The sequence below is a fragment of the Erythrolamprus reginae genome, chromosome 5 (genome assembly GCF_031021105.1).
Source record: "Erythrolamprus reginae isolate rEryReg1 chromosome 5, rEryReg1.hap1, whole genome shotgun sequence".
NCBI lineage: Eukaryota > Metazoa > Chordata > Lepidosauria > Squamata > Dipsadidae > Erythrolamprus > Erythrolamprus reginae.
Genome location: NC_091954.1, coordinates 109,376,789 through 109,400,026, shown reverse-complemented (window position 1 = coordinate 109,400,026; position 23,238 = coordinate 109,376,789). Strand labels below are relative to the sequence as shown.

General features: G+C 41.9%; 1 protein-coding gene across 2 annotated transcripts; it reads left to right on the top strand.

Moving 5' to 3' along the window:
* Positions 1 to 5,668: 5,668 nt before the first annotated feature.
* Positions 5,669 to 20,304, top strand: LAMP3 (lysosomal associated membrane protein 3). Of its 2 annotated transcripts, none has more exons than XM_070753707.1 (6): positions 5,669 to 5,806; positions 9,902 to 10,581; positions 11,611 to 11,733; positions 13,085 to 13,139; positions 15,833 to 16,000; positions 19,433 to 20,304. In XM_070753707.1, exons 1-6 carry the CDS (start codon positions 5,758 to 5,760, stop codon positions 19,570 to 19,572), a joined length of 1,215 nt encoding a protein of 404 aa, XP_070609808.1. In that variant the 5' UTR covers positions 5,669 to 5,757; the 3' UTR covers positions 19,573 to 20,304. The 2 variants fall into 2 exon arrangements, with proteins under 2 accessions (XP_070609808.1, XP_070609806.1); XM_070753705.1 differs by having other exon boundaries at positions 9,899 to 10,581.
* The last annotated feature ends 2,934 nt before the right edge of the window (positions 20,305 to 23,238 follow it).

Here is a 23,238-nt window from a genome sequence, read left to right as displayed (position 1 = left end):
CTTCAACTCCCAGAATTCCTCAGCCAGCTATGCATTCTGGGAATCGAAGTCTGCAAATCTTAAAAGGTTGCCGAGGTTGGAGAGCCCTGCTTTAAAATCATGACTGGAAATGAGGAGATTGTAAACTTTAAAGCGGCGTTTGCTCAACCCGGCGACTTTTAAGACAGGTGGACTTCAATTCCCAGAATTCCCCAGCCAGCAGGGGAATTCTGGGCGTTGAAGTCCACCTGTCTTTAAAGTTGCCGAAGTCGACAAACACTGATTTAAACACACATTTAATTTTTTTATCTGCTTTCCTAAGTACTACAGGAGTCACAGTGACAACACTTTTGAGGCATGTAGATTAAGGGGAGAAGGGGAGAATTCTTTCATCCCAATTCGGCAAAAGTGGCCTGGTTCTCTGTGTGTTTTCATTTGACAAGAAGATGCCTGTTACACACTCACATTCACAATCCAGGGCCCTTTTGAATTTCCTTGAGCCAGAGATGCTTGTCATAATGGTTTTGTTTTTGTTTTTATTTTTTATTTTTTTAAAAACCTCATCCTGCCCAATTTTAGTGGCACTATTAGGAGATCAAAAATTTGCAACGAAGTATAGTTAAACCTGGCGTTCAAACAGGACATATTTTCTGCCCTTACAAAACAGTGGACACGTTCGGACACAATGGATAGATCCATTTAGAGCACACTGTGGCACCTTCTGGCTATAATGGCATTAAATTTATTTATTTATTTTTTATTTATTTATTGGATTTGTATGCCGCGGCTCACAACATATCAAAACAACATAACAATACATCTAAAAATCCAATTAATATGGCTAAAAAAAGACTTAATTCCCTAGTTTTCCCATTATTTCCTTTAAAAAAAAATAACCACTGAACATCTGTGAAAAACATCTGGGGATCAGAAAGATGCCATGCTACAGGTAATCCTCCACTTAACCACCATTTGTTTAGCAACTTGTCCAAAGTCACAACAGCCCTGAAAAAAATGTGACCCCGGACCAGCGGGATCACACTTTCAACTTTTGCAACATTCCCAACTGTCACATGATCAGAATTCGGGTGCTTGGCAACCGCTATATATTTATAGTAGTTGCAATGTCCTGGAATTATGTGATTATTGTTTGCAACAAGGAAAGTTAACACCGGCGAAGCTGGATTAATTTAACAGCTGTGTGATTCCCTTAACAAGTGCAGTGACAACTGGGGGGGCCGGGGAAATCCAACCCTGATTCACATACCAACCATTTCTGGTCTTAATTGTGTTCACAAGCTGAGGACTCCCTATATTTAAAATCCTCTTCCGTATTGCTAGCATGAGCCTCAGAGCTGCTAAATTTTGCTGCTAAAAACTCCTGCAAATGTTATTTGCAGGAGTGGGAAACGGAGTTAAAAACGGGGGGCGGGAATCAAGATGGCGCCTAATCAAAGCCCCACCCCTTTTATACATCACAGAAAAGAGGCGGGGCTTTGCATCCTCGCGATGGCCGCTCTCTTAACTTGGTTATCTCTTTTCCCTCAAGATGTCCTTGATTACTTGGCCCGGGATCTGTATTTTATTTTATTTTTATATTTTGTTTTCCACGTTGAGGATCATGTTATTTGTGGTTCATCGTTGCTTGGGAGAAGAGCAGAGGGAAAGTCTGCTTTCTTCCCTCATTTCTTGTTACCAGGACCGAATGTATGAATGTAACTCCAAAATGTGTGTTTGTGCGAAGCTGAACGTTCTGTAAATAGACCATTACGAACTGTGTAAAACCATTCCTTGTTTTTGACTTTCTAAGAATTATAAATACCATGTTACGAAAACTCTTGTGATCTTTTTTCCTTACTTTTAAGTGCGACGTGAAGCTGAGATCAATCCGTCTCAGAAGATAAAACCGATGCGTAAAGAATCAAAGGAGATTTGGCCTTAATCAACCGAATCCGTCGTTTCTTTTTCTTTTTTTCCCTTTCTTTTGTCAAATTCAACAGCAAGATTATTGGCAGGGCAGACAGGAACCTTTTACCCATTTCTGAAAGAAAAATCTTCTTTCTGAAAGTTAAAACGTTGATTAGGAGGAGCGATTTTGACAGAAAATAAGCAAAGACTGCTATTATTTATTTTATTTATCAATTGGATTTGTATGTCACCGCTCCCCATGGACTTAGGGCAGCTCACAACATGTCAACAATAAAACAGTGTACAAAATACAATTGGATCCAATTAATATAAATATCAAAAACCATTCATTCAATACAAACCAAGCATACTAGGCATTCAGTGGATCTAATGAACCCCTTATCATGGAAGCATTGCAGTTTAACATGCAAAACTAGTCAGAAATATGCCATGATCCATTGTTTTGCCAAGGGTCAGGGCAATGATCAGATGCCCAGACAACTGGCTCTTTTGGATCCAGAAATAATATAATTAACATATCTGCATAACAAAGAGCCCAGTAATAATATTAATCCTTTTTTTCTACCCTTAACAGATTTTTCTGGTAAGAAATAAATAAAAAGCAGCATTGCTAGGAAATATGTCAATGTTATAAATGGGAGGCAATGACCATGAAATTTAGCAAATTAAGCAAGGAAATGGCAAGATCAAAGTTTTGAAGCCTTCAAAGAAATCAACCAAGTAGATTTACAACTACATGCAATGCTAATTTTGTCCACAAGGAGGCAAGATTTAGGAAATATTTAATATACAGTACAGTACAGTACATTATTTTACTAAAGGAAGCTTCCGCATGTTGTCACACTCATTTGCACAAGAATTCAAAAAAATTCCCAAGGGGTAGTGTCTGCCAACTTCCTTCTCTCTGTTTTAGAAATTTTATCTCTTTGGTTACTCTGATCAGAAATTGTGTTTCACAAATTGTTGTGGAAAGCTTCCATGAACTCTGGATGGGGGGAATATTACGTGATTCTCTGCTGAACATTTATCAAGTTTAAGGAATAAAATTGGGAGATTTTTCTTTTTAAATCACAACATAAAGCGCGACTTGTATCAGAGCCTTTTAGACTCCTATCATATATTACCTTCAACATGGCTGTGAAGCATGCAATTAATAAATCTTATTCCTCCTACAATTCAAGACTTCTTAAGTAATGATAAGAAATTAATGGGGAAAAAATCTTTCTGGGAACTAGTTAAAATGCTGCCATGTCATTTTTTTCTGCTTAATAACCTAACCCACAATTAGAGGCAAGGAATCAGTGATGGGCTCCTACAGGAACGGTCAGGAACGCAGTTCCGGTAGCAAAATTTATTTTATTTTATTTATTTATTTTGTTCAATACACAATGAGGGTTTTAGTGGGTATATATCTATATACACATAGTAAAATACATGATGAAGGTTATAGAGGAGATACTCATAGTAAAATATATCTAAGAAATAATAGAAAAGAAGCTATAGCAATAGAACATATCAATGAAAGAATAGAAGAAGAGATATAGGAATAGAATAAAGGTATAGGAGATATAGGAGAGCAATAGGACAGGGGACGGAAGGCACTCTAGTGCACTTGTACTCGCCCCTTACTGACCTCTTAGGAATCTGGATAGGTCAACCATAGATAATCTAAGGGTAAAATGTTGGGGGGTTGGGGATGACACTAGGGAGTCCGGTAATGAGTTCCATGCTTCGACAACTCGGTTACTGAAGTCATATTTTTTACAGTCAAGTTTGGAGCGGTTAATATTAAGTTTAAATCTGTTGTGTGCTCTTGTGTTGTTGTGGTTGAAGCTGAAGTAGTCGCCGACAGGCAGGATGTTGCAGCATATGATCTTGTGGGCAATACTTAGATCTTGTTTAAGGCGTCTTAGTTCTAAACTTTCTAGGCCCAGGATTGAAAGTCTAGTCTCGTAGGGTATTCTATTTCGAGTGGAGGAGTGAAGGGCTCTTCTGGTGAAGTATCTTTGGACATTTTCAAGGGTGTTAATGTCTGAGCTCCACCCCAAAGCACCCAATTTGCACTGAAAGATGTTGAAACAAAGTGCATAAGCCCTGCCCACAGTGTGGTAGTAAAAATTTTGGTAGCCCATCACTGCAAGGAATACTTACTTTTATTGATTAAAATTCTGCAGGAATTGCTAAATCTTAACCACTTTTTAAGATACATGTTGGCTGGGGAATTCTGGGAGTTAAAGTTTATATCTTAACTTAAATGTTATTAAGGTTTAAAATAATACAGATAATACAAATAAATAATGCAGCCCGTCTGTCTGGAACTCACACCTCATTTTGGATATAAACACTCTAGAAAATGTCCAGAGATACTTTACTAGAAGAGCCCTCCACTCCTCTACTTGCAACAGAATACCCTTTGCAACTAGACTTACAACCCTAGGTTTAGAACTACGTCGCCCTAAATACAACCTAAGCCTAGCCCATAAAATCATCTGCTACAACGTCCTTCCTGTCAAGGACTACTTCAGCTTCAACCACAACAACACACGAGCGCACAACAGATACAAAGTTAAAGTAAACCGCTCTAAACTTGACTGTAGTTGATGCATGGAATTCACTACCAGACTCTGTAGTATCATCACCAAACCCCCAAAACTTTACCCTTAGACTATCCACTGTTGACCTCTCCTGATTCCTAAGAGGTCAGTAAGGGTCGCGCATAAGTGCACCAGTGTGCCTTCCATACTCTGTCCTAATGTTTCTCTCTTATTTATTATTTATTTATTTGTTTGTTTGTTTTGTCAAGTACGTCTTGGTGGTATACAAAGATATAATAATATCTATATACAGTGTTCCCTCGATTTTTGCAGGGGATGCGTTCCGAGACTGCCCGCGAAAGTTGAATTTCCGTGAAGTAGAGATGCGGAAGTAAATACTGTACACTATTTTTGACTATGAACAATATCACAAGCCATCCCGTAACACTTTAAACCCCTAAATTGCAATTTCCCATTCCCTTAGCAACCATTTAGATTATTACTCACCATGTTTCTTTATTAAAGTTTATTTTAAAAAAATTTATTAAAGGTGGACAAAAGTTTGGTGATGATATATGATGTCATCGGGCAGGAAAAACCATGGTATAGGGGGAAAAACCGCAAGGTATTTTTTAATTAATATTTTTGAAAAACCGTGGTATAGATTTTTCGCGAAGTTCGAACCCGCGAAAATCGAGGGAACACTGTACATGATAATAGTAAAAGAGAAATATCAGGACAGGGGACTAGACTCTTATTAGTATCATGTATATAAATATTATTATATTTTTGTATGCCACCAATATGTACTTGACAAAACAAACAAATAAAATAAATAAATAAAGCATTGCCCTAGAAGATAATCAAGGTTTGTCTCTGGGGTCCTTTCTTCTGCTCAGATTGAAATGCCTGTTGCGGAATTTTTTACATGCAAATTGAAAGAAAGTGAAATTAACCTGCAACAGCTTCTACAATCTCGCTTTTAATTTCAGTTCCCCAAATCTTTGGGAAAGCAAGCTCACATGTTTCAAAGATTTCCCTCCCACCCTTTCTTTCTCACATGTGACTTACCAACAGCCTATATAACCCAGAAACTTCACTCCTCTTGAGCACCACTTCCTCTTTGATCAAAACTCTTCATCAGGGGAACAGTGGATTTTTTTCTCCTTGTTGTTCTCCAGTGAAGTGGCTGAGTGAACCTGCTAGCAGGGAAGAAAATCCACCAAGGACCACTTAAGGGCATCTTAAGAGCCCAAACGTGGTATGAATCCAATCCCTCTTTTACTGCAATAATTCAGTTGAAAGTGGTTGCATCATGAGTCGGTGGAAGCCATTAATTGAATTTCTACTAATCACGGCTGGAGGTGAGTAGACATCTACCGGCTTGGCTACATGTTACACTTTATTTGCATGTGTTTGAATTGTGTTTGTATGCAGGTGAAGGTTCAGGTGTGACTATTCAGGAAGTAGCTTGTCAGACATTAAGGTAAATAACTGATAGAAACGTAGTCCATCATGGTCCATCTAGTCTGCCCTTATACCATTTCCTCTATTTTATCTTAGGATGGATATATGTTTATCCCAGGCATGTTTCAATTCAGTTACTGTGGATTTACCGACCACGTCTGCTGGAAGTTTGTTCCAAGGATCTACTACTCTTTCAGTAAAATAATATTTTCTCATGTTGCTTCTGATCTTTCCCCCAACTAACCTCAGATTGTGTCCCCTTGTTCTTGTGTTCACTTTCCTATTAAAAATACTTCCCTCCTGGACCTTATTTAACCCTTTAACATATTTAAATGTTTCGATCCTGTCCCCCCTTTCCCTTCTGCCCTCCAGACTATACAGATTGAGTTCATGAATTCTTTCCTGATACGTTTTATGCTTAAGACCTCCCACCATTTTTGATGAGGAAAAAAGTCTGTTGTGAAATAACTTTTATCCAACTTTTTGTCAACAACAACGACAACAACAACAATAATAATACCATTTAGTCTTATATACTGCTTCACAGTGCTTTATAGCTCTTTCTAAGCAATTTATTACTCTGAACTACTCAAAATTTCCACTACTGGCTGTCCAGAACTGGTTAGAACCTGCTGAAACCCACATCTGATATCCACCCTCCCCCATTTATTTATAGCATTATAGCATTTAGACTTATATACCGCTTCACAGTGCTTTACAGCCCTCTCTAAGCAGTTTGCACAGAGTCAGCATATATTGCCCCAAACAAACTCGGTCCTCATTTTACCCACCTCGAAAGGATAGAAGGCTGAGTAAAGTCTGCGGAAAGGGGCGGCATACAAATCTAAATAATAAAAATAAAATAAATAATAAATCTTGAGCCTGGTGAGATTCGATTTGCCAAACTGCTGGAAGCAGACGTTAGCTTGTAGTACTGCACTCTAACCACTGCACCACCGTGGCTCTAAAATAGTGATAGTAATAGTGATAGTGATAGTAATAATAGCAGCAGCAGCAGCAACAACAACAACAGAGTTGGAAGGGACTTTGGAGGTCATCTAGTCCAACCCCCTGCTCAGGCAGGAAACCTTACACGACTTCAGACAAATGGTTATCCAACATTTTCTTAAAAACTTCTAGTATTGGAGCATTCACAGCTTCTGGAGGCAAGCTATTCCAATGATTAAATGTCCTAATTGTCAGGAAATTTCTCCTTAGTTCTAAGTTGCTTCGCTCCTTGTTTAGTTTCCACCCATTGCTTCTTGTTCTGCCCTCAGGTGCTTTGGAGAATAGGTTGACTCCCTCTTCTTTGTGGCAACCTCTGAGATATTGGAACACTACTATCTCCTGGTCCTTCTTTACATTAACTAGCCATGCCCAGTTCCTGCAACCGTTCTTCATATGTTTTGGCCTCCAGTCCCCTAATCATCTTTGTTGCTCTTCTCCTTGATTTACAACCATTTGTTTAGTTTGTTCTACTGAAAAAGTAGCAATAGCATTTAGACTTATATACCGCTTCACAGTGCTTTTACAACCCTCTCTAAGCGGTTTACAGAATCAGCACATTGTCCCCAATAATCTGGGTCCTCATTTTACCCACCTCGGAAGGATGGAAGGCTGAATCAACCTTGAGCCGGTGTTTAGATTTGAACTGCTGAACTACAACTAGCAGTTAGCTGAAGTAGCCTGCAGTGCTGCACTCTAACCACAATGTCATCCCGGCTCTTGACTTATGACTGTTTTTTGCACTTACGACCATCGTAGCATCCCCATGGTCACGTGATCAAAATTCAGCCGCTTGGGAACCAACTCATATTTATGATGGTTGCTGTGTCCCGGGGTCACCTGATCTCCTTTTACGACCTTCTGATGAGCAAAGTCAAGCCAGATTCACTGAACAGCCATTTTAGCAATTCAACAACTATAGGGATTGACTTTAACAACTGCGGCAAGAAAGGTCACTAAATCGGACTAAACTCATTGAACAACTGGGAGTTCGAATCTCACCGAACTCAAGGTTGACTCGGCCTTCCAGCCTTCCAAGGTGGTTTAACAGTGGCAAGTTTGGGCTCCATTGTGTGTGTATATCAAGGACGATCCATATTTAACCAACTGTTTGTTTATCTATTTGTTTGTTTGTTTGTTTGTTGATATTGATATGCCGCCCAACTCCAACAGGACTCTGGGCGGCTCACAACAATCACAACAACTAAAAAGTAACAGTGGTACCTCTACTTACAAACTTAATTCGTTCCGTGACCAGGTTCTTAAGTAGAAAAGTTTGTAAGAAGAAGCAATTTTTCCCATAGTAATCAATGTTAAAGCAAATAATGTGTGCGATTGGGGAAACCACAGGGAGGGTGGAGGCCCTGTTTGCTCCCAGGAGATTCCTAGAGAGGCCCCACAAAGGCTTCTCCCCGCCTTTTCCGGCGCTGTATCCTCCCAGGAGATTCCTAGAGAGACTCCACGGAGGCTTCTCCCTGCCTTTTCTGGCCCTGTATCCTCCCAGGAGATTCCTAGAGAGACTCCACGGAGGCTTCTCCACGCCTTTTCTGGCCCTGTTTTCTCCTAGAAGATTCCTAGACTGACTGCACGGAGGCTTCTCCCTGCCTTTTCTGGCCCTGTATCCTCCCAGGAGATTCCTAGAGAGACTCCACGGAGGCTTCTCCACGCCTTTTCTGGCCCTGTTTTCTCCTAGAAGATTCCTAGACTGACTGCATGGAGGCTTCTCCCTGCCTTTTCTGGCCCTGTATCCTCCCAGGAGATTCCTAGAGAGGCCGCATGGAGGCTTCTCACTGCCTTTTCCGGTTACAGTTTCGGACGCTCGGGTTTGTAAGTGGAAAATGGTTCTTGAGAAGAGGCAAAAAAACATTGAACGCCTGGTTCTTATCTAGAAAAGTTTGTAAGCAGAGGTGTTCTTAGGTAGAGGTACCACTGTACAAAATGTAACAGCAATAAAAACAACATATAGCATAAAACACATAAATAATCCTTAAAAAGCCGTACGTACATTTCTAGTCTAGCAGGCCAAGGTCTCCAAATCGAATGGTGGTTTCGGCCTGACAAAGGTTTTGTAAATTGAGAATAATAAAGATGATAATCTTTCCATAATTATAGTTCTATGGAGGCGGGAGTTCTGTCGGGCTCTCTGGTAGATTCCTCCCAAAAATTCACAGGTACAAATTTCAGACACACACACGTTTGAAAATTCAAAACAATGTTCTTTATAATGAAAATTCACTTAAACCAAGCCCTCTTTTGGTATAGCCAAGAGCACTCGTCTCCAAACAAACTGGTAATTTGTACAAGTCTCTTATCAGTTCTGTGATACTTAGCTTGCAGCTGTGAGGCAATTCACAGTCCTTCTTTCACAAAGTGAAACACACTTTGCTCTGGTTTAGTTTCAAAGCGGGGAAAAATCAGCACACAAAAGGTCAAAGTCAGTAAAGCAGTCACGAAACACAAGGATCAGATAATCCTCCACAATGGCCAAACCCACAGGCTGCTATTTATAGCAGCCTCACTAATTACCACAGCCCCACCCAACCACAGGTGGCCTCATTTTCTTTGATAATAATCTCTCAGTTGTTGTTGCCTATGCATCGCTCTCCGCGTGTGTGGCTGTATCATTAACTCTTGTTCTGAATCCAAGGAGGAGCTAGATAATTGATCTCCTTCTAACCTGTCTGCCACACTCTCCTCCTCCCTGTCACTCATGTCTTCTTGGTCAGAGGAGCCTTCATCAGCAGACTCAATTGGGGGCAAAACAGGCCTGCAGCATGTGGATGTCTCCCCCACATCCACAGTCCTTGGGGCAGGAGCTGGGCCAGAGCTGACCACAACAGCAGGCAAATTTACAATGTACACCAAGAACTTAGGCTAAAGAGAAAGGGGTTCATTTTTTCATTGAGGTAAATGAAGAAGCTCAGGGACAGGCATAGTAGCGAAAGCTGATGAAAAACACGACTAACTCTCCATTCTGTGCACAGCAGTTTTTTCTTGCACTGGTCACGTGATGGATGAAGAGGCTCCCGATAGGACAACCTTGCGACCCGCATCATTTCTGCAGAGAGCCCCATTTCCTGGTCACTCCCCTCCTTCCAATTCCAAGGTCACAATTCGTCCATACAGTCATTCACAAGCGTTGGCTAATCAATCCTTAGGCCACGACACAGCGCGAGGAATTGCTTCAGCGCCCAACGCCGGGATGTCAAAAGCCGAATCCCTCCCGTTGACAAAATTGCAAGCTGTGTGGAAACCCACAGAGGCTGCAAGCACAACAATGTTGCCATCTGAGCCACGAACCGGCTGGACCGAAACCCACAAAACGACAGCGGTGTTTCAAGAAGCAACCTCAACACGGCAACTCTCAGCTGGTCGGAAAAAGGAGATTCCCGTTGTGAGCACAACGAAGGACAATCTAGACAAATCAGTCTCCGGGACTACTGAGCAACACACTACGAAGCTGGGGCAACACACAACCGTTGAGAAAACAAGTTCGGCAACACACAAGAACATGACGTCTTCACCTATGCCAACAAGTCACACCGGACCGACATTGGCACCTCAGCCATCACCCGCTGTTACAGGCACTTATAGTGTTTCCAACGGAACTGCCAATTGCATTAAAGCTTTAATTGGCTTAACCCTGATAGTTACAAACACGAAAACGGTAAGTTGCTGTGTAGCTCTCTCAACCCCCTTTCTTTCTTTTTGTTCCTTGTTTCATGTGGGTTTAACACAGTGATGGCGAACCTTTTTTTCCTCGGGTGCCAAAAGAGCATGGACGCTCACTATTGCGCATGCGCGAGTGACCACACCCATAGTTCAATGCCTGGGACGAGCAAAAATAGCTTCTCCTGTCCTCCCAGAGGCCCTCTGGAGGCCAGAAACGGCCTGTTTCCCAACTTCTGGTGGGCCCAGTAGGCTCGTGTTTCGCCCTCCCTAGGCTCCAAAGGCTTCCCCGGAGCCTGGGGAAGGCAAAAACACCCTCCCATCCCCCTGGAGGCTCTCTGTAATTGTTCTTCATATGTTTTAGACTCCAGGCCTTTATAATCCTTTTAGTGGCTTTGATTGATTGATTGATATGGTTGATTGGTTGATTGATTGATTGATTGATTGATTGGATGTATATGTCGCCCCTCTCTGAGGGCTCAGGGCTGCTTACAACATGTAAAAAAGAATAATAAAATACAATATGCTAAATCCAATTAAGTAAAATTAAATAAAATTGTTAACTATATTAAAAATCAATTATACCCATTCAAACAACAACCATATATAACATTTGTCAGCTAGAGGGCTAGGGTCTAATCACCCCAAGCCTGGTGGTAGAAATAAGTCTTAAGACTCTTATGGAAGATGAAGAAGGTGGGGGCAGTGCAAATCTCCGGGGGAGCTGATTCCAGATGGGCGGAGCCCCCAGGCTCTTCCCCTAGGTCCTGCCAAATGACATTGTCTAGTTGACAGGACCTGGAGGCCGACTCTGTGGGACCTAACCGGTTGCTGGCACTCGTGCAGCAGAAGGCAGTCCCGCAAGTATTTGTTCTTTGCACTTTTTCCAAAAGTTTCAACATTCTATTTGTCATATGGTGACCAAATAGGTGTAGCTAATTATCCTCTCTTGCTCTAAACTTGTAAGCAATAATAATTTGTCAGTCTTTGTTGAAATTAATGCACTGATGTGTTGCCTATTTCACAGGGTGATCTAGAATATTTTAATATTGATCCCAGTGCCACACACACAGCAGGATATTGCGGAAATGGCCAATCGATGCTCAACATCTCATTTGAAGGCGGCTTCGTACATTTTATTTTTACTAAGGTAAGATTTTCTTCAGAAAGGGTGGTCCTTGAGTTACAAAAGTTCATTTAATGACCATTAAACTAGCACCGGCACCAAAAAGGTGGCTTTTGATCATTTTTCACATTGCAGCATCCCGGGGGCTGGGTGGGAGATTTGGATTTGGAATCCTCTTCAAATTCATTCATTCATTCAATCATTCATTCATTCATTCATTCATTCATTATTTATTTATTTATTTATTAGATTTGTTTATTAGATTTGTATGGCGCCCCTCTCCGAAGACTCGGAGCGGCTCACAACAAGCAATATACAGAGTACAAATCCAATATTAAAAACAGTATTTAAAACCCTTATAATAAAAAATAATCATACAACCCAAATAGACCATACATAAATCATGATAGGTGAGGGGTATATCAATTTCCCCATGCCTGGCGACATAGGTGGGTTTTCAGGAGCTTGCGAAAGGCGAGGAGCTTGGGGGCAGTCCTAATCTCTGGGGGGAGTTGATTCCAGAGGGCCGGTGGCCGCCACAGAGAAGGCTCTTCCTCTAGGTCCCACGGGTCCAAAGACGGGCTACAAGAATGGTGGAAGGTCTTAAGCATAAAATGTATCAGAAAAGACTTAATGAACTCAATCTGTACAGTCTGGAGGACAGAAGGAAAAGGGGGGACATGATTGAAACATTTAAATATGTTAAAGGGTTAAATAAGGTCCAGGAGGGAAGTGTTTTTAATAGGAAAGTGAACACAAGAACAAGGGGACACAATCTGAAGTTAGTTGGGGGAAAGATCAAAAGCAACGTGAGAAAATATTATTTTACTGAAAGAGCAGTAGATCCTTGGAACAAACTTCCAGCAGACGTAGTTGGTAAATCCACAGTAACTGAATTTAAACGTGCCTGGAATAAACATATATCCATTGTAAGATAAAATACAGGAAATAGTATAAGGGCAGACTAGATGGACCATGAGGTCTTTTTCTGCAGTCAATCTTCTATGTTTCTATGTCTCTATGAATAATGGAATCAGCCCCTCTCCAGCCACCTGCCTTTCAAATAAAGGCTCGGCTTCTAGTGTTTGTTCTGTCTGTGAACTTCTTTGCAAGTGAAGTCTTATTTCATTGAAGTAAGATCTTAGAAATGGCTGCGCACTCGAGAGGCACATTGATGTCTTTCGTGAAACAACGATGTACCTTTTGAGCTGGCTAATCCTTCCCTTTGCCCTCCGATGTCTTTAAGTTATTGCATTGCATAATCTGATCCTCTCATAATTCAAGAAGTCATTCAAATCTGCTCCTTGAAATATAAGTAGGTATAAATAGGATTTAAAAAAAACACCTTTATTTCTCTTTCCATTATTATTTCCAGGAAGAAAAGATTTATTATATCAGCATGATTGAAGCTGCTTTGAACATTCCTCATGGTAGGTACCTGGGTGTCTTCTACCTGTTCAGGTGATCGCTAAAATGGAATCCATTTCTCCCTGAGATACTGTCACAACTAAATGCCGGGTTACAAATGCAACATAGAATCCCAGGGCTCAAAGGGAACTTGGGGAGGGTGTCTTCTGGTCCAAACCCCCAAAGTAGATCTTATATCGTCCCAAATGGTTTTCCGATCTATTTTTTAAAAACTTCCAGTGATGGAGCATCCAGAACTCCAGGATGCAAGCTGATTCATTTTTCTCATTGTCAGAATTCAGTCATACCTCGTCTTACGAACCTAATTGGTTCCAGGGGGAGGTTCGTAAGACGAAAGGTTCGTAAGATGAAACATTGTTTCCCATAGGAAACAATGTAAAGTCAATTAATCAGTGCAACAAAAAAAAAACCCGCAAAAAACCGCTGCCGCCCGGCTGTCACCTTTTAAAACAGCCTGGGGGCTTCTCAGCGACCTCCCGAACGCCGAACCCTAACTTACGGGTTCGGCGTTCGGGAGGCCGCCGAGAAGCCCCCAGGCTGTTTTAAAGGTGACAGCTGGGCGGCGGGGCTTCCCAGCAGCCTCCGAACGCTGAATGCGAAAGTTCGGGTTTGGCGTTCGGCTTCGGGAGGCTGCTGGGAAGCCGCCCGGCTGTTTTAAAAGGTGACAGCTGGGCTGGGGGGCTTCCCAGCAGCCTCCCGAACCATGAACTTTTGCCGAACTTCAGGGTTTAGGGTTTGGGAGGCTGCTGGGAAGCGCCCCAGCCCGGCTGTGACCTTTTAAAACAGCCGGGGGGCTTCCCAGCAGCCTCTGAACGCTGAACGCGGAAGTTCGGGTTTGGCGTTCGGCTTCGGGAGGCTGCTGGGAAGCCGCCCAGCTGTTTTAAAAGGTGACAGCCGGGCTGGGGGGCTTCCCAGCAGCCTCCCGAACCCCGAACTTTTGCCGAACTTCCGGGTTCGGGGTTCGGGAGGCTGCTGGGAAGTGCCCCAGCCCGGCTGTGACCTTTTAAAACAGCCGGGGGGCTTCCCAGCAGCCTCCCGAAGCCGAACGCCAAACCCGAACTTCCACGTTCAGCGTTCAGAGGCTGCTGGGAAGCCCCGCCGCCCGGCTGTCACCTTTTAAAACAGCCGGGGGGCTTCCCAGCAGCCTCCCGAACGCCGAACCCGGAAGTTCGGGTTCGGCGTTCGTAACGTGAAAAAAGTTCGTAAGAAGAGGCAAATTTTTTCTGAACCCCGGGTTCGTATCTCGAGTTGTTTGTAAGACGAGGGGTTCGTATCTTGAGGTACCACTGTATTTCCCCTTACTTCTTTATGAAGCTGCTACCCATTAATTCTTCTCTTGCCTCTGGTGCTTTGGGGAATAAGGTGACCCCCTGTTTTCTGTGTATTCAGTTCTGGTCACCACACTTGAAAAGAGACATTGAAACTCTGGAGAAGGTGCAAAAAAGAGCAACCACGATGATTAAGGGATTGGAAACCAAGACTTACGAAGAGAGACTGAGGGAACTGGGCATGGATAGCCTAGAGAAAAGGAGGGCCAGAGCAGACATGATAGCAGTCTACAAGTATACAAAGGGATGTCACAGAGAGGAGGGGATCACTTTATTCTTCAGGGCACCAGAGGGCCGGATGAGGAACAACAGCTGGAAGCTGACCAAGGAGAGATTTAACATGGAGATAAGGAGGAACTTCCTAACGGTCAGAGCAATCAACCAATGGAACAACCTACCAGCGGACGTTGTGAACTCCAACACTCTGGACATTTTTAAGAGAAGATTGAACTGCCACTTGACTGGTGTACTATAGGGTTCCTGCTTGGGCAGGGGGTTGAACTCGATGGCCTTCATGGTCCCTTTCAACTCTAACAATCAATCAATCAATCAATCAATCAATCAATCAACCAACAAATAAATAAATAAATCTCAAGTACTCGAAGACAAATATCATCCTTAACCCCTCTACTCTTTCTGTTCGATAGGCTAGACCAGTGAGGGCAAACCTTTTTTTCCTTGGGGTGCATGTGTGCGTGATATCGCACACACGCGAGTGCCCACACCCATAATTCAATGCCCGGCGGGGGCTAAAACAGCTTCTCCCACCTCTCAGAGGCCCTCTGGAGGCTGGGAACAGCCTATTTCTCAACTTCTGGTGGGCCCAGTAGACTCGTGTTTCACCCTCTCCAGGCTCCAAAGGCTTCCCTGGAGCCCGGGAGGGTAAAAACGTCTTTCCCCAATCCCCTTGGAGGCTCTCTGGAAGCCAAAAGCGCCCTCCCCAGAGCCCTGTGTGAGCCAAAAATCAGCTGGCCGGCACACATATGCACATTGGAGCTGAGCTAGGACAACGGCTCACGTGCCAGCAGATATGGCTCCGCGTGCCACCTGTAGCACCCGTGCCATAGGTTCGCCATCACTGAACTAGTCTATGGTATGACTCCAACCAAGGCATCTAAAGCAGAGTCTTTAACCAAGGCAACTTTAAGGCTAGCAGACTTCAACTCCCAGAATTCCTGGCTGGGGAATTCTGGGAGTTGAAGTCCGCCAGGCTTAAAGTTGCCGAGTTTGGAGACACCCGATCTAAAGCAGTGTTTAAAAACGGGAATTAGTTTTTGGGTTTGGTATTACAGAGACACAACGATGTACGAGAGATTAAATTAGCCACAAAGATCAAGAGTGATGTGTGTTTCTCTGCCAATTTCTAGGGTTTATGTACAACGGAATTAAAAACGACCAGCTCTTTTCGACAGCTGTGGGAAACTCCTTCAAATGTCTCAGTAAGCAAACGGTGGGCTTGGCCAGCAACTTTCAACTGCAGGCTGCCAATTCCCAGCTTCAAGCCTTTGATATCGTAAATAACCAATTTGGACAAGGTTAGTATATGCAACCCAGGGGTGGACTTCAGGGGTTGGTTCTACTGACCTTCGCCACTGGTTCGGAGTCACGGTGGAAGTGCATGTTTTGCACCCATCACTCCGGGGTTAAACTTATCTGCGCATGCACAGGAGGCTTTGTGCATACGTAGTGGGTTAATTTAATTTAATTTAATTATTTATTAGATTTTTTTTTGTATTAAAAATTTATTGTTTTCTTCTTCATATATTTTAATACAGTTTTTATTTTTTAGCTTTATAAGCTGCCCATCTCCAAATGGATTCTGGGCAATAAAAACAGTAGACAAGGAATAAAACCCCAGAATTAAAAACATTCATCCATCAATCGTTCATCACTTTGGGCCAGAACTGTGTCTTATTGCTCAATGGCCCCAGGCCTGGTGGCAGAGCCATGTTTTTAAGGCCTTTCGGAAGGCCAGGAGGGTGGGGATGGTGCAAATCCCCTGGGGGAGGTGATTCCAAAAGCTGGAGCCACCACAGAGGAGGCCCTCTCCCACAGTCCCGCCTGCCAGCACTGCTTGGCCAACAGGACCCAGAGGAGGCCAATTCTGTGATATCTGATCGGTTGCTCGGAAGTGTGAGGCAGAAGACGAAGTGGGGTAGAGAAAATGGAGCTCCATCCCAGAGCACCCAATTTGCACTTAAAGGTGTTGAAAGAAAATGCAGGGTGTCCTATTTGGGCAGCCTCTGCGTTCTTCCCAAAAGTGTTTAAAAACCCCAAAGCCGGCGATTCTGCTGCAAACAAAAGTGTCTAGGAAAAGTATAAGATCTGGAATTAATATGTAATCTGGGTTTCTGCCTCCCCCTCCTTTCCGAATGGCTATAGTATTCTCTAGAACAGAGGTCTTCATAGCTGGCTGGAGAATTCTGGGAGTTGTAATTCAGAAGCCTTAAAGTTGCCAAGTTTGGGGACCCCTGCTCTAGAAAATAAAATGAATAATGCTTGAAACCTAATGTTTTGCCACAACCCTTTAGACTATTGCCTTTGAGTAATTGATTATTTTGTGTGTGGGCATTTTAATCACGAAGGTACCTTTATGACAATGCTCAATGTGTTCAGTTCTGGAGACCTCACGTACAAAAAGATATTGAAAAAATTGAAGGGGTTCAAAGATGGGCTACAAGAATGGTGGAAGGTCTTAAGCATAAAACGTATCAGGAAAGACTTCATGAACTCAATCTGTATAGTTTGGAGTAGTGTTTCCCAACCTTGGCAACTTGAAGATATTTGGAATTCTGGGAGTTGAAGTCCAGGTATCTTCAAGTTGCCAAGGTTGGGAAACACTGGTCTGGAGGACAGAAGGAAAAGGGCCGATATGATCGAAACATTTAAATATGTTAAAGGGTTAAATAAAGTTCAGGAGGGAAGTGTTTTTAATAGGAAAGTGAACACAAGAACAAGGGGACACAATCTGAGGTTAGTTGAGGGGAAGATCAAAAGCAACATGAGAAAATATTATTTTACTGAAAGAGTAGTAGATCCTTGGAACAAACTTCCAGCAGACGTGGTTGGTAAATCCACAGTCACTGAATTTAAACATGCCTGGGATAAACATATATCCATCCTAAGATAAAATACAGGAAATAGTATAAGGGCAGACTAGATGGACCATGAGGTCTTTTTCTGCCGTCAATCCTCTATGTTTCTATGTTTCCCACAATGTGCTTTCAAAATTCTAAGTGAGATGTTTCTGTCATTTCACTGTTCTATAGCTGCTCACTTCTAGGATGTGGGTGAATTCGATGACCTGCTTGTTTTAGGTCCATTGATATGGATATTGTTTTGAGGTTCTTGGAAAATCCTTGGTCAAGTCACATGGCCATCAAGCCACTCCCATTTGGTCACATGGCCATCAAGCCACTCCCACATGGTTACATGACCATCAAGCCACACCCACAAAATAAGCTATGTCCACAGTGTGGTAGTAAAAATTTTGGCAGCTCTTCACGGAGGAGACGGTCCTGTAAATAATCTGGTCCTAAACCATGTAGGGCTTTATAGGTGATAGCCAACACCTTAAATTGTGTTCGGAGACCGACTGGAAGCCTGTGCAGCTCATGGAGTGTTGGACTTATGTGGTTGTATCTAGGCACACCCACAAGAACTCGCACGGCTGCATTCTGTGTTAATTGTAATCTCCGAATGTTCTTTAAGGATAGCTCCATGTAGAGCATATTTTCTCGTAAATTTGGCTCTGGCGGACAGGTTTCAAGCCGGAGGACTGGTTCAGGGGCCTGTCCAGCCGGCCATCACTGTCGGTTCGGTGAGTGGGAAGAAACTCTCACTACTGGTTCTATAGGAACCTGCTTCTAGTGCCTCTCTAAGGATTTGCCACGGTTCGATTGATTTTAACCGGTACGAAGATAGCTTTGACATATGGTGCTCACAAGGTCTATGGAATAAATATATCTATAGTTTTATTTGATGAGGATAAAAATCACCGTGGAAGATGAAAGTCACTGTGGGATCATATGATGCTCCTTTATTGAAATCTAATATTCTTGAATGTTATTTATTGATTTATTGAATTATCTTTCTATGTAATTTATTTTCTTTTATCCTATCCAATTATAAAAAAAATTCCCATATCTTATAATATTCGGAGTCTTCTTTCCCTTCTAGCTTCTTTGACAGCCTATCCATCTCTGCACAATCCATGAATATTAGATTTCAATTCAAGAGATTAATAAATAACATTCAAAGATAAATATGCAAATAATAATAATAATAATAATAATAATAATTATTATTATTATTATTATTATTATTATTATTATTACTGTAATTAGATTTGTATGCCGCCCCTCTCCGTAGACTTGGGGCGGCTCACAGCAACAATAAAACAATGTATGACAAATCTAATAATTTAAAAAACATTAAAAACCCCATTATTAAAATAAACATACACACAAACATACCATACATAAATTGTATAGGCCCGGGGGGGATGTCTCAATTCCCCCATGCTTGACAGCAGAGGTGGGTTTTAAGGAGTTTACGAAAGGCAAGGAGGGTGGGGGCAGTTTTAATCGGGGGGGGGGCTGGTTCCAGAGGGTCGGGGCCGCCACAGAGAAGGCTCTTCCCCTGGGTCCCGCCAAACGACATTGTTTAGTCGACGGGACCTGGAGAAGGCCAACTCTGTGGGACCTAATCGGTAAATTTGTAATATGTAATATGTAAAAATGCAAAGCATTACATTAACAAAAAAACGAGGTAAATATGAATAACTCTCCGATTGAAATTCTGAATGAGCAGGGAATGTAAATTCCTCAAATTTATGTTTTATGTTTTTTTTCTCTTTGTTTTGTCATTGCTATGTTTGCCTATTAAATAAACAAACAAACAAACAAACAAACAAACAAACAAACAATTAATAATAAATCTAATATTCTTTTCCCCCCGAATTGCAGAAGAAGAGTGCACTTTGGATAGAAACAAGAAATTGATCCCAGCAACAATTGGCTTCAGTCTGTCGGGATTAGTTATCATCATACTGTTCTCCTGCATGCTTTATAGAAGGAAAGCTCAGCCTGGTTACAGCCGTATCTGAATCCCGAATTTTATTTATGAATGGGTGTAGAAGCTACAAATGTTAAGATCAAAAAGAACGGGAGATTCCGCTTGCTTTGCTGTGGCAATCAGATGTAAAAATAGCAGTTGAGCATCTTTAAGTGATTTTTAAATTTCTGACACTTTTTAACACTTGACAGGATTTTAATCAGCTCAATGTAGGTTGTTATGTTCTTAGGTGTCTATTATCTACAAGGGTAATGCACCACTTTTTTTTCCAGCCTACAGTAATGGTATGAATGCGAAACTTTAGATATACATTATTTGAATTGTCAGGAGTGTGTGTGTAAATTTTGCGTTTCTTCAGACTGATAGCATAGCTGCAGCAGTGTTTCGAAAGGGCGTCTGTAAGTGATGTACGTTGCAAGCAGTGTGTCGTCATTGAATTTCTCACTACGGAGAAAGAAACTGTTGGGAACATTCACAAACGTTTGTGTACAGTTTATAGAGAATCTGTAGTCGACAGAAGTACGTTTAGTCACGAAAGACATTTTGAGGATGACGAAGAGGTGATTCACACAGTGCAGAAATGGCTTTGTGACCAGAACAAGGAGTGGTACCGTCAGGGCATTCACGCCCTTGTGCCTCGCTGGAGGAAGGCCCTAGAACGGATGGAGATTACGAGGAAAAATAGGGAGTGTAGAAGAAACATCATTCTTTCTTGTGTGCAAGTTTCATGGTGTTCAATAAATAATTGTTGAAGAAAAAAAAATCTGGTGCATTACTTTCTGGGCAACCCTCGTATATACAACAGTAACAATACATTTATTTGTTTGGGTTTTATTGCGGTTTTTTTAAATTTACCTGCATGAATTCAATTAAGATTAGTAGTAATAATGTGGATGTCACATTAGACAGATCTGTTCTGCAGTAGACATGTTGTTAGACATGCTTAGGCAAAAACTTCAACAAACAGAATACCCTACGAAACTAGACGTACAATCCTGAGTCTTGAAAGCTTAGAACTACGACGCCTTAAACATGATGCCCACAAGATCATATGTTGCAATGTCCTGCCTGTCAAAGACTACTTCAGCTTCAACCACAACAACACAAGAGCACACAACAGATTCAAGCTTAACATTAACCGCTCCAAACTTGACTGTAAAAATATGACTTTAGTAATCGGGTTGTTGAAGCGTGGAACTAAATACCGGAGTCTGTTGTATCATCCCCTAGCTCCCAACATTTTACCCTTAGACTATCCATGGTTGACCTCTCCAGATTCCTAAGAGGTCAGTAAGGGGCGTACATAAGCGCACTAGAGTGCCTTCCGTCCCCTGTCCTATAGTCTCTCCTATATCTCGTATTTCTTCTCTACTATATCCTCTATAACCTTCATTGTGGATTATCGTGTGTTGGACAAAATAAATAAATAGATGCATGGATGGATGGATGGATGGATGGATGGACGGACAAACAAACAAACAAACAAACAAACAAACAAACAAACCATTATGCTCTGAACTTTAATAGAGGTATTTTAACACACCGAGGGAAGGACAAGAAGCAATGGGTGGAAGCTGGTCAGAGGGAAATTCAACCTGAAACTAAGAAGGAGTTTCCTGATAGTAAGGACAATTAATCAGTGGGATGACATGCCTCCAGAGGTTGTGGGTGTTCCAACATTGGACGTTTTAAAGTAGAGAGCCATTTATCCGGGATGGTATAAGGACTCCTATCTTATGGGCAGGGGGTTGGACTAGACCTCCAAGATTTCGGTGCACATCCTGGCACAGAAGATGAATCTCGCGCCGAAGCGCGCATGCCCATCTGCTGGATACTTGCGCACCGAGAGCGTCGTTAGTTGGTTGGCTGGAGCAGTTTGAGTGTGAGTTAAATATTGAGTAGAGGAGTGAAAGTGATACGAAGAAATCTGGATCTAGTAGTTTAGTATCTACTAGAAACCTGGATTGGTTGAGTATCTACTTGTAACCTGGATTGGTTGAGTATCTACTTGTAAGACCCTAAAGCTCATAGGTAAGAAAGTGAGGACAAATAAAGGGAAATATTTCTTCAGCCAGAGGGTCGTTGGTTTATGGAATTCACTTCCAGAAGAGGTCGTGACAACTTTCAGTCTGGATAGCTTCAAGGCAGGATTAGACAGATTCATGGATTCCAAGTGTATCATACGTGGTTATTGAAACTGATGTCCAAGTGCCGTCTCTATGTTGGTTGAGGCAGGCAGGATTCCCTTGAGTACCACTTGTTGGGGGTTAAGGGAAAGGGAGAGTTTTGCCTTCTCTTTCTGCTCAAGATCCCCATGGACAATTGGTGGGCCACTGTGGGACACAGAATGTTGGACTTGATGGGCTTTGGCCTGATTCAGCATAGCTCTTCGTAGATTCTTATGTTCCTAAGTAAGCTAGACATAGCTAAAGTAAAGTAATTGCCACATTATATTCTGATATTGTATCTAGGCCTCCTGCATAGCTCTGCATATATATTTGTTAATTTTATTTATTTTTTATTTAATTATTTTGTCCAATACACAATACATATTGAAGAGGATAGACATGAAGTATTATATATAAAGAAAAGATATAAAAGTAGAGGAGAAGATATATGAAAGGAAGAAAAGATATATGAGATAAGGAGAGACAATTGGACAGGGGACGAAAGGCACACTGGTGCACTTATGTACGCCCCTTACTGGCCTCTTAGGAACCTGGAGAGGTCAATCGTGGATAGTCTAAGGGAGAAATGTTGAGGGTTAGGGGTTGATACTACTGAGTCCGATAATGAGTTCCACGCTTCGACAACTCGATTGCTAAAGTCATATTTTTTACAGTCAAGCTTGGAGCGATTAACATTAAGTTTGAATTTGTTGCGTGCTCTTGTGTTGTTGCGGTTGAAGCTGAAGTAGTCATTGACAGGCAGGATGTTGCAGCATATGATTTTGTGGGCAATACTTAGATCGTGTTTTAGGCGTCGTAGTTCTAAGCTTTCTAGACCTAGGATTGATAGTATGCTTTCGTAGGGCATTCTGTTTCGAGTGGAGGAGTGAAGGGCTCTTCTGGTGAAGTATCTTTGGACATTTTCTAGGGTGTTGACAGACAATTCAATCCACCTAGTCTAGTTTTCAAACCGCTGAAAGGCAGAATGGAACAGGCCAGGGGTATTCTGCCAAATCTGCTGACTTGAGGTTGCACAGCCTTGCATTCACTGGTATTTAATCAATTTTCCCTGAGTTATTCGATAAAAAAAGCATAACCTTCCTAGAGGTCATCCTTTCCTTCAATTTTCTTGGCAGAGAATAGAATTAATATGCCACTCCTTTCTTCTTGAGATATATTTTAAAGTTCTGAGGCTCAGAAAAACACTAAAAAGGGAAACTATTTTTCAAGTCAATGTTTTTTGCAGAAAATTTCCCTTCTTCGCCAAATCTTTCTAAAGATTTGTGAGATGTTTTCAATAATGGGCTGCCACCCTCACAGAGGGAGGGGGGAATACAGTGAGGATAGTAAGTTTATGCACTATTCATTGAATACTTAATAGTTTTTTTAATTGTCCTTCCTTCTCTAGAACCTTAGTGTGATCCTTAATTCCTTTTAAAATAAGAAATAATTAAATAGTATGTTTTTACCAATAAACGCTTTAATCATTTTAATCATTATCTAGAATTGAACTTTTATAGCAATTAAAG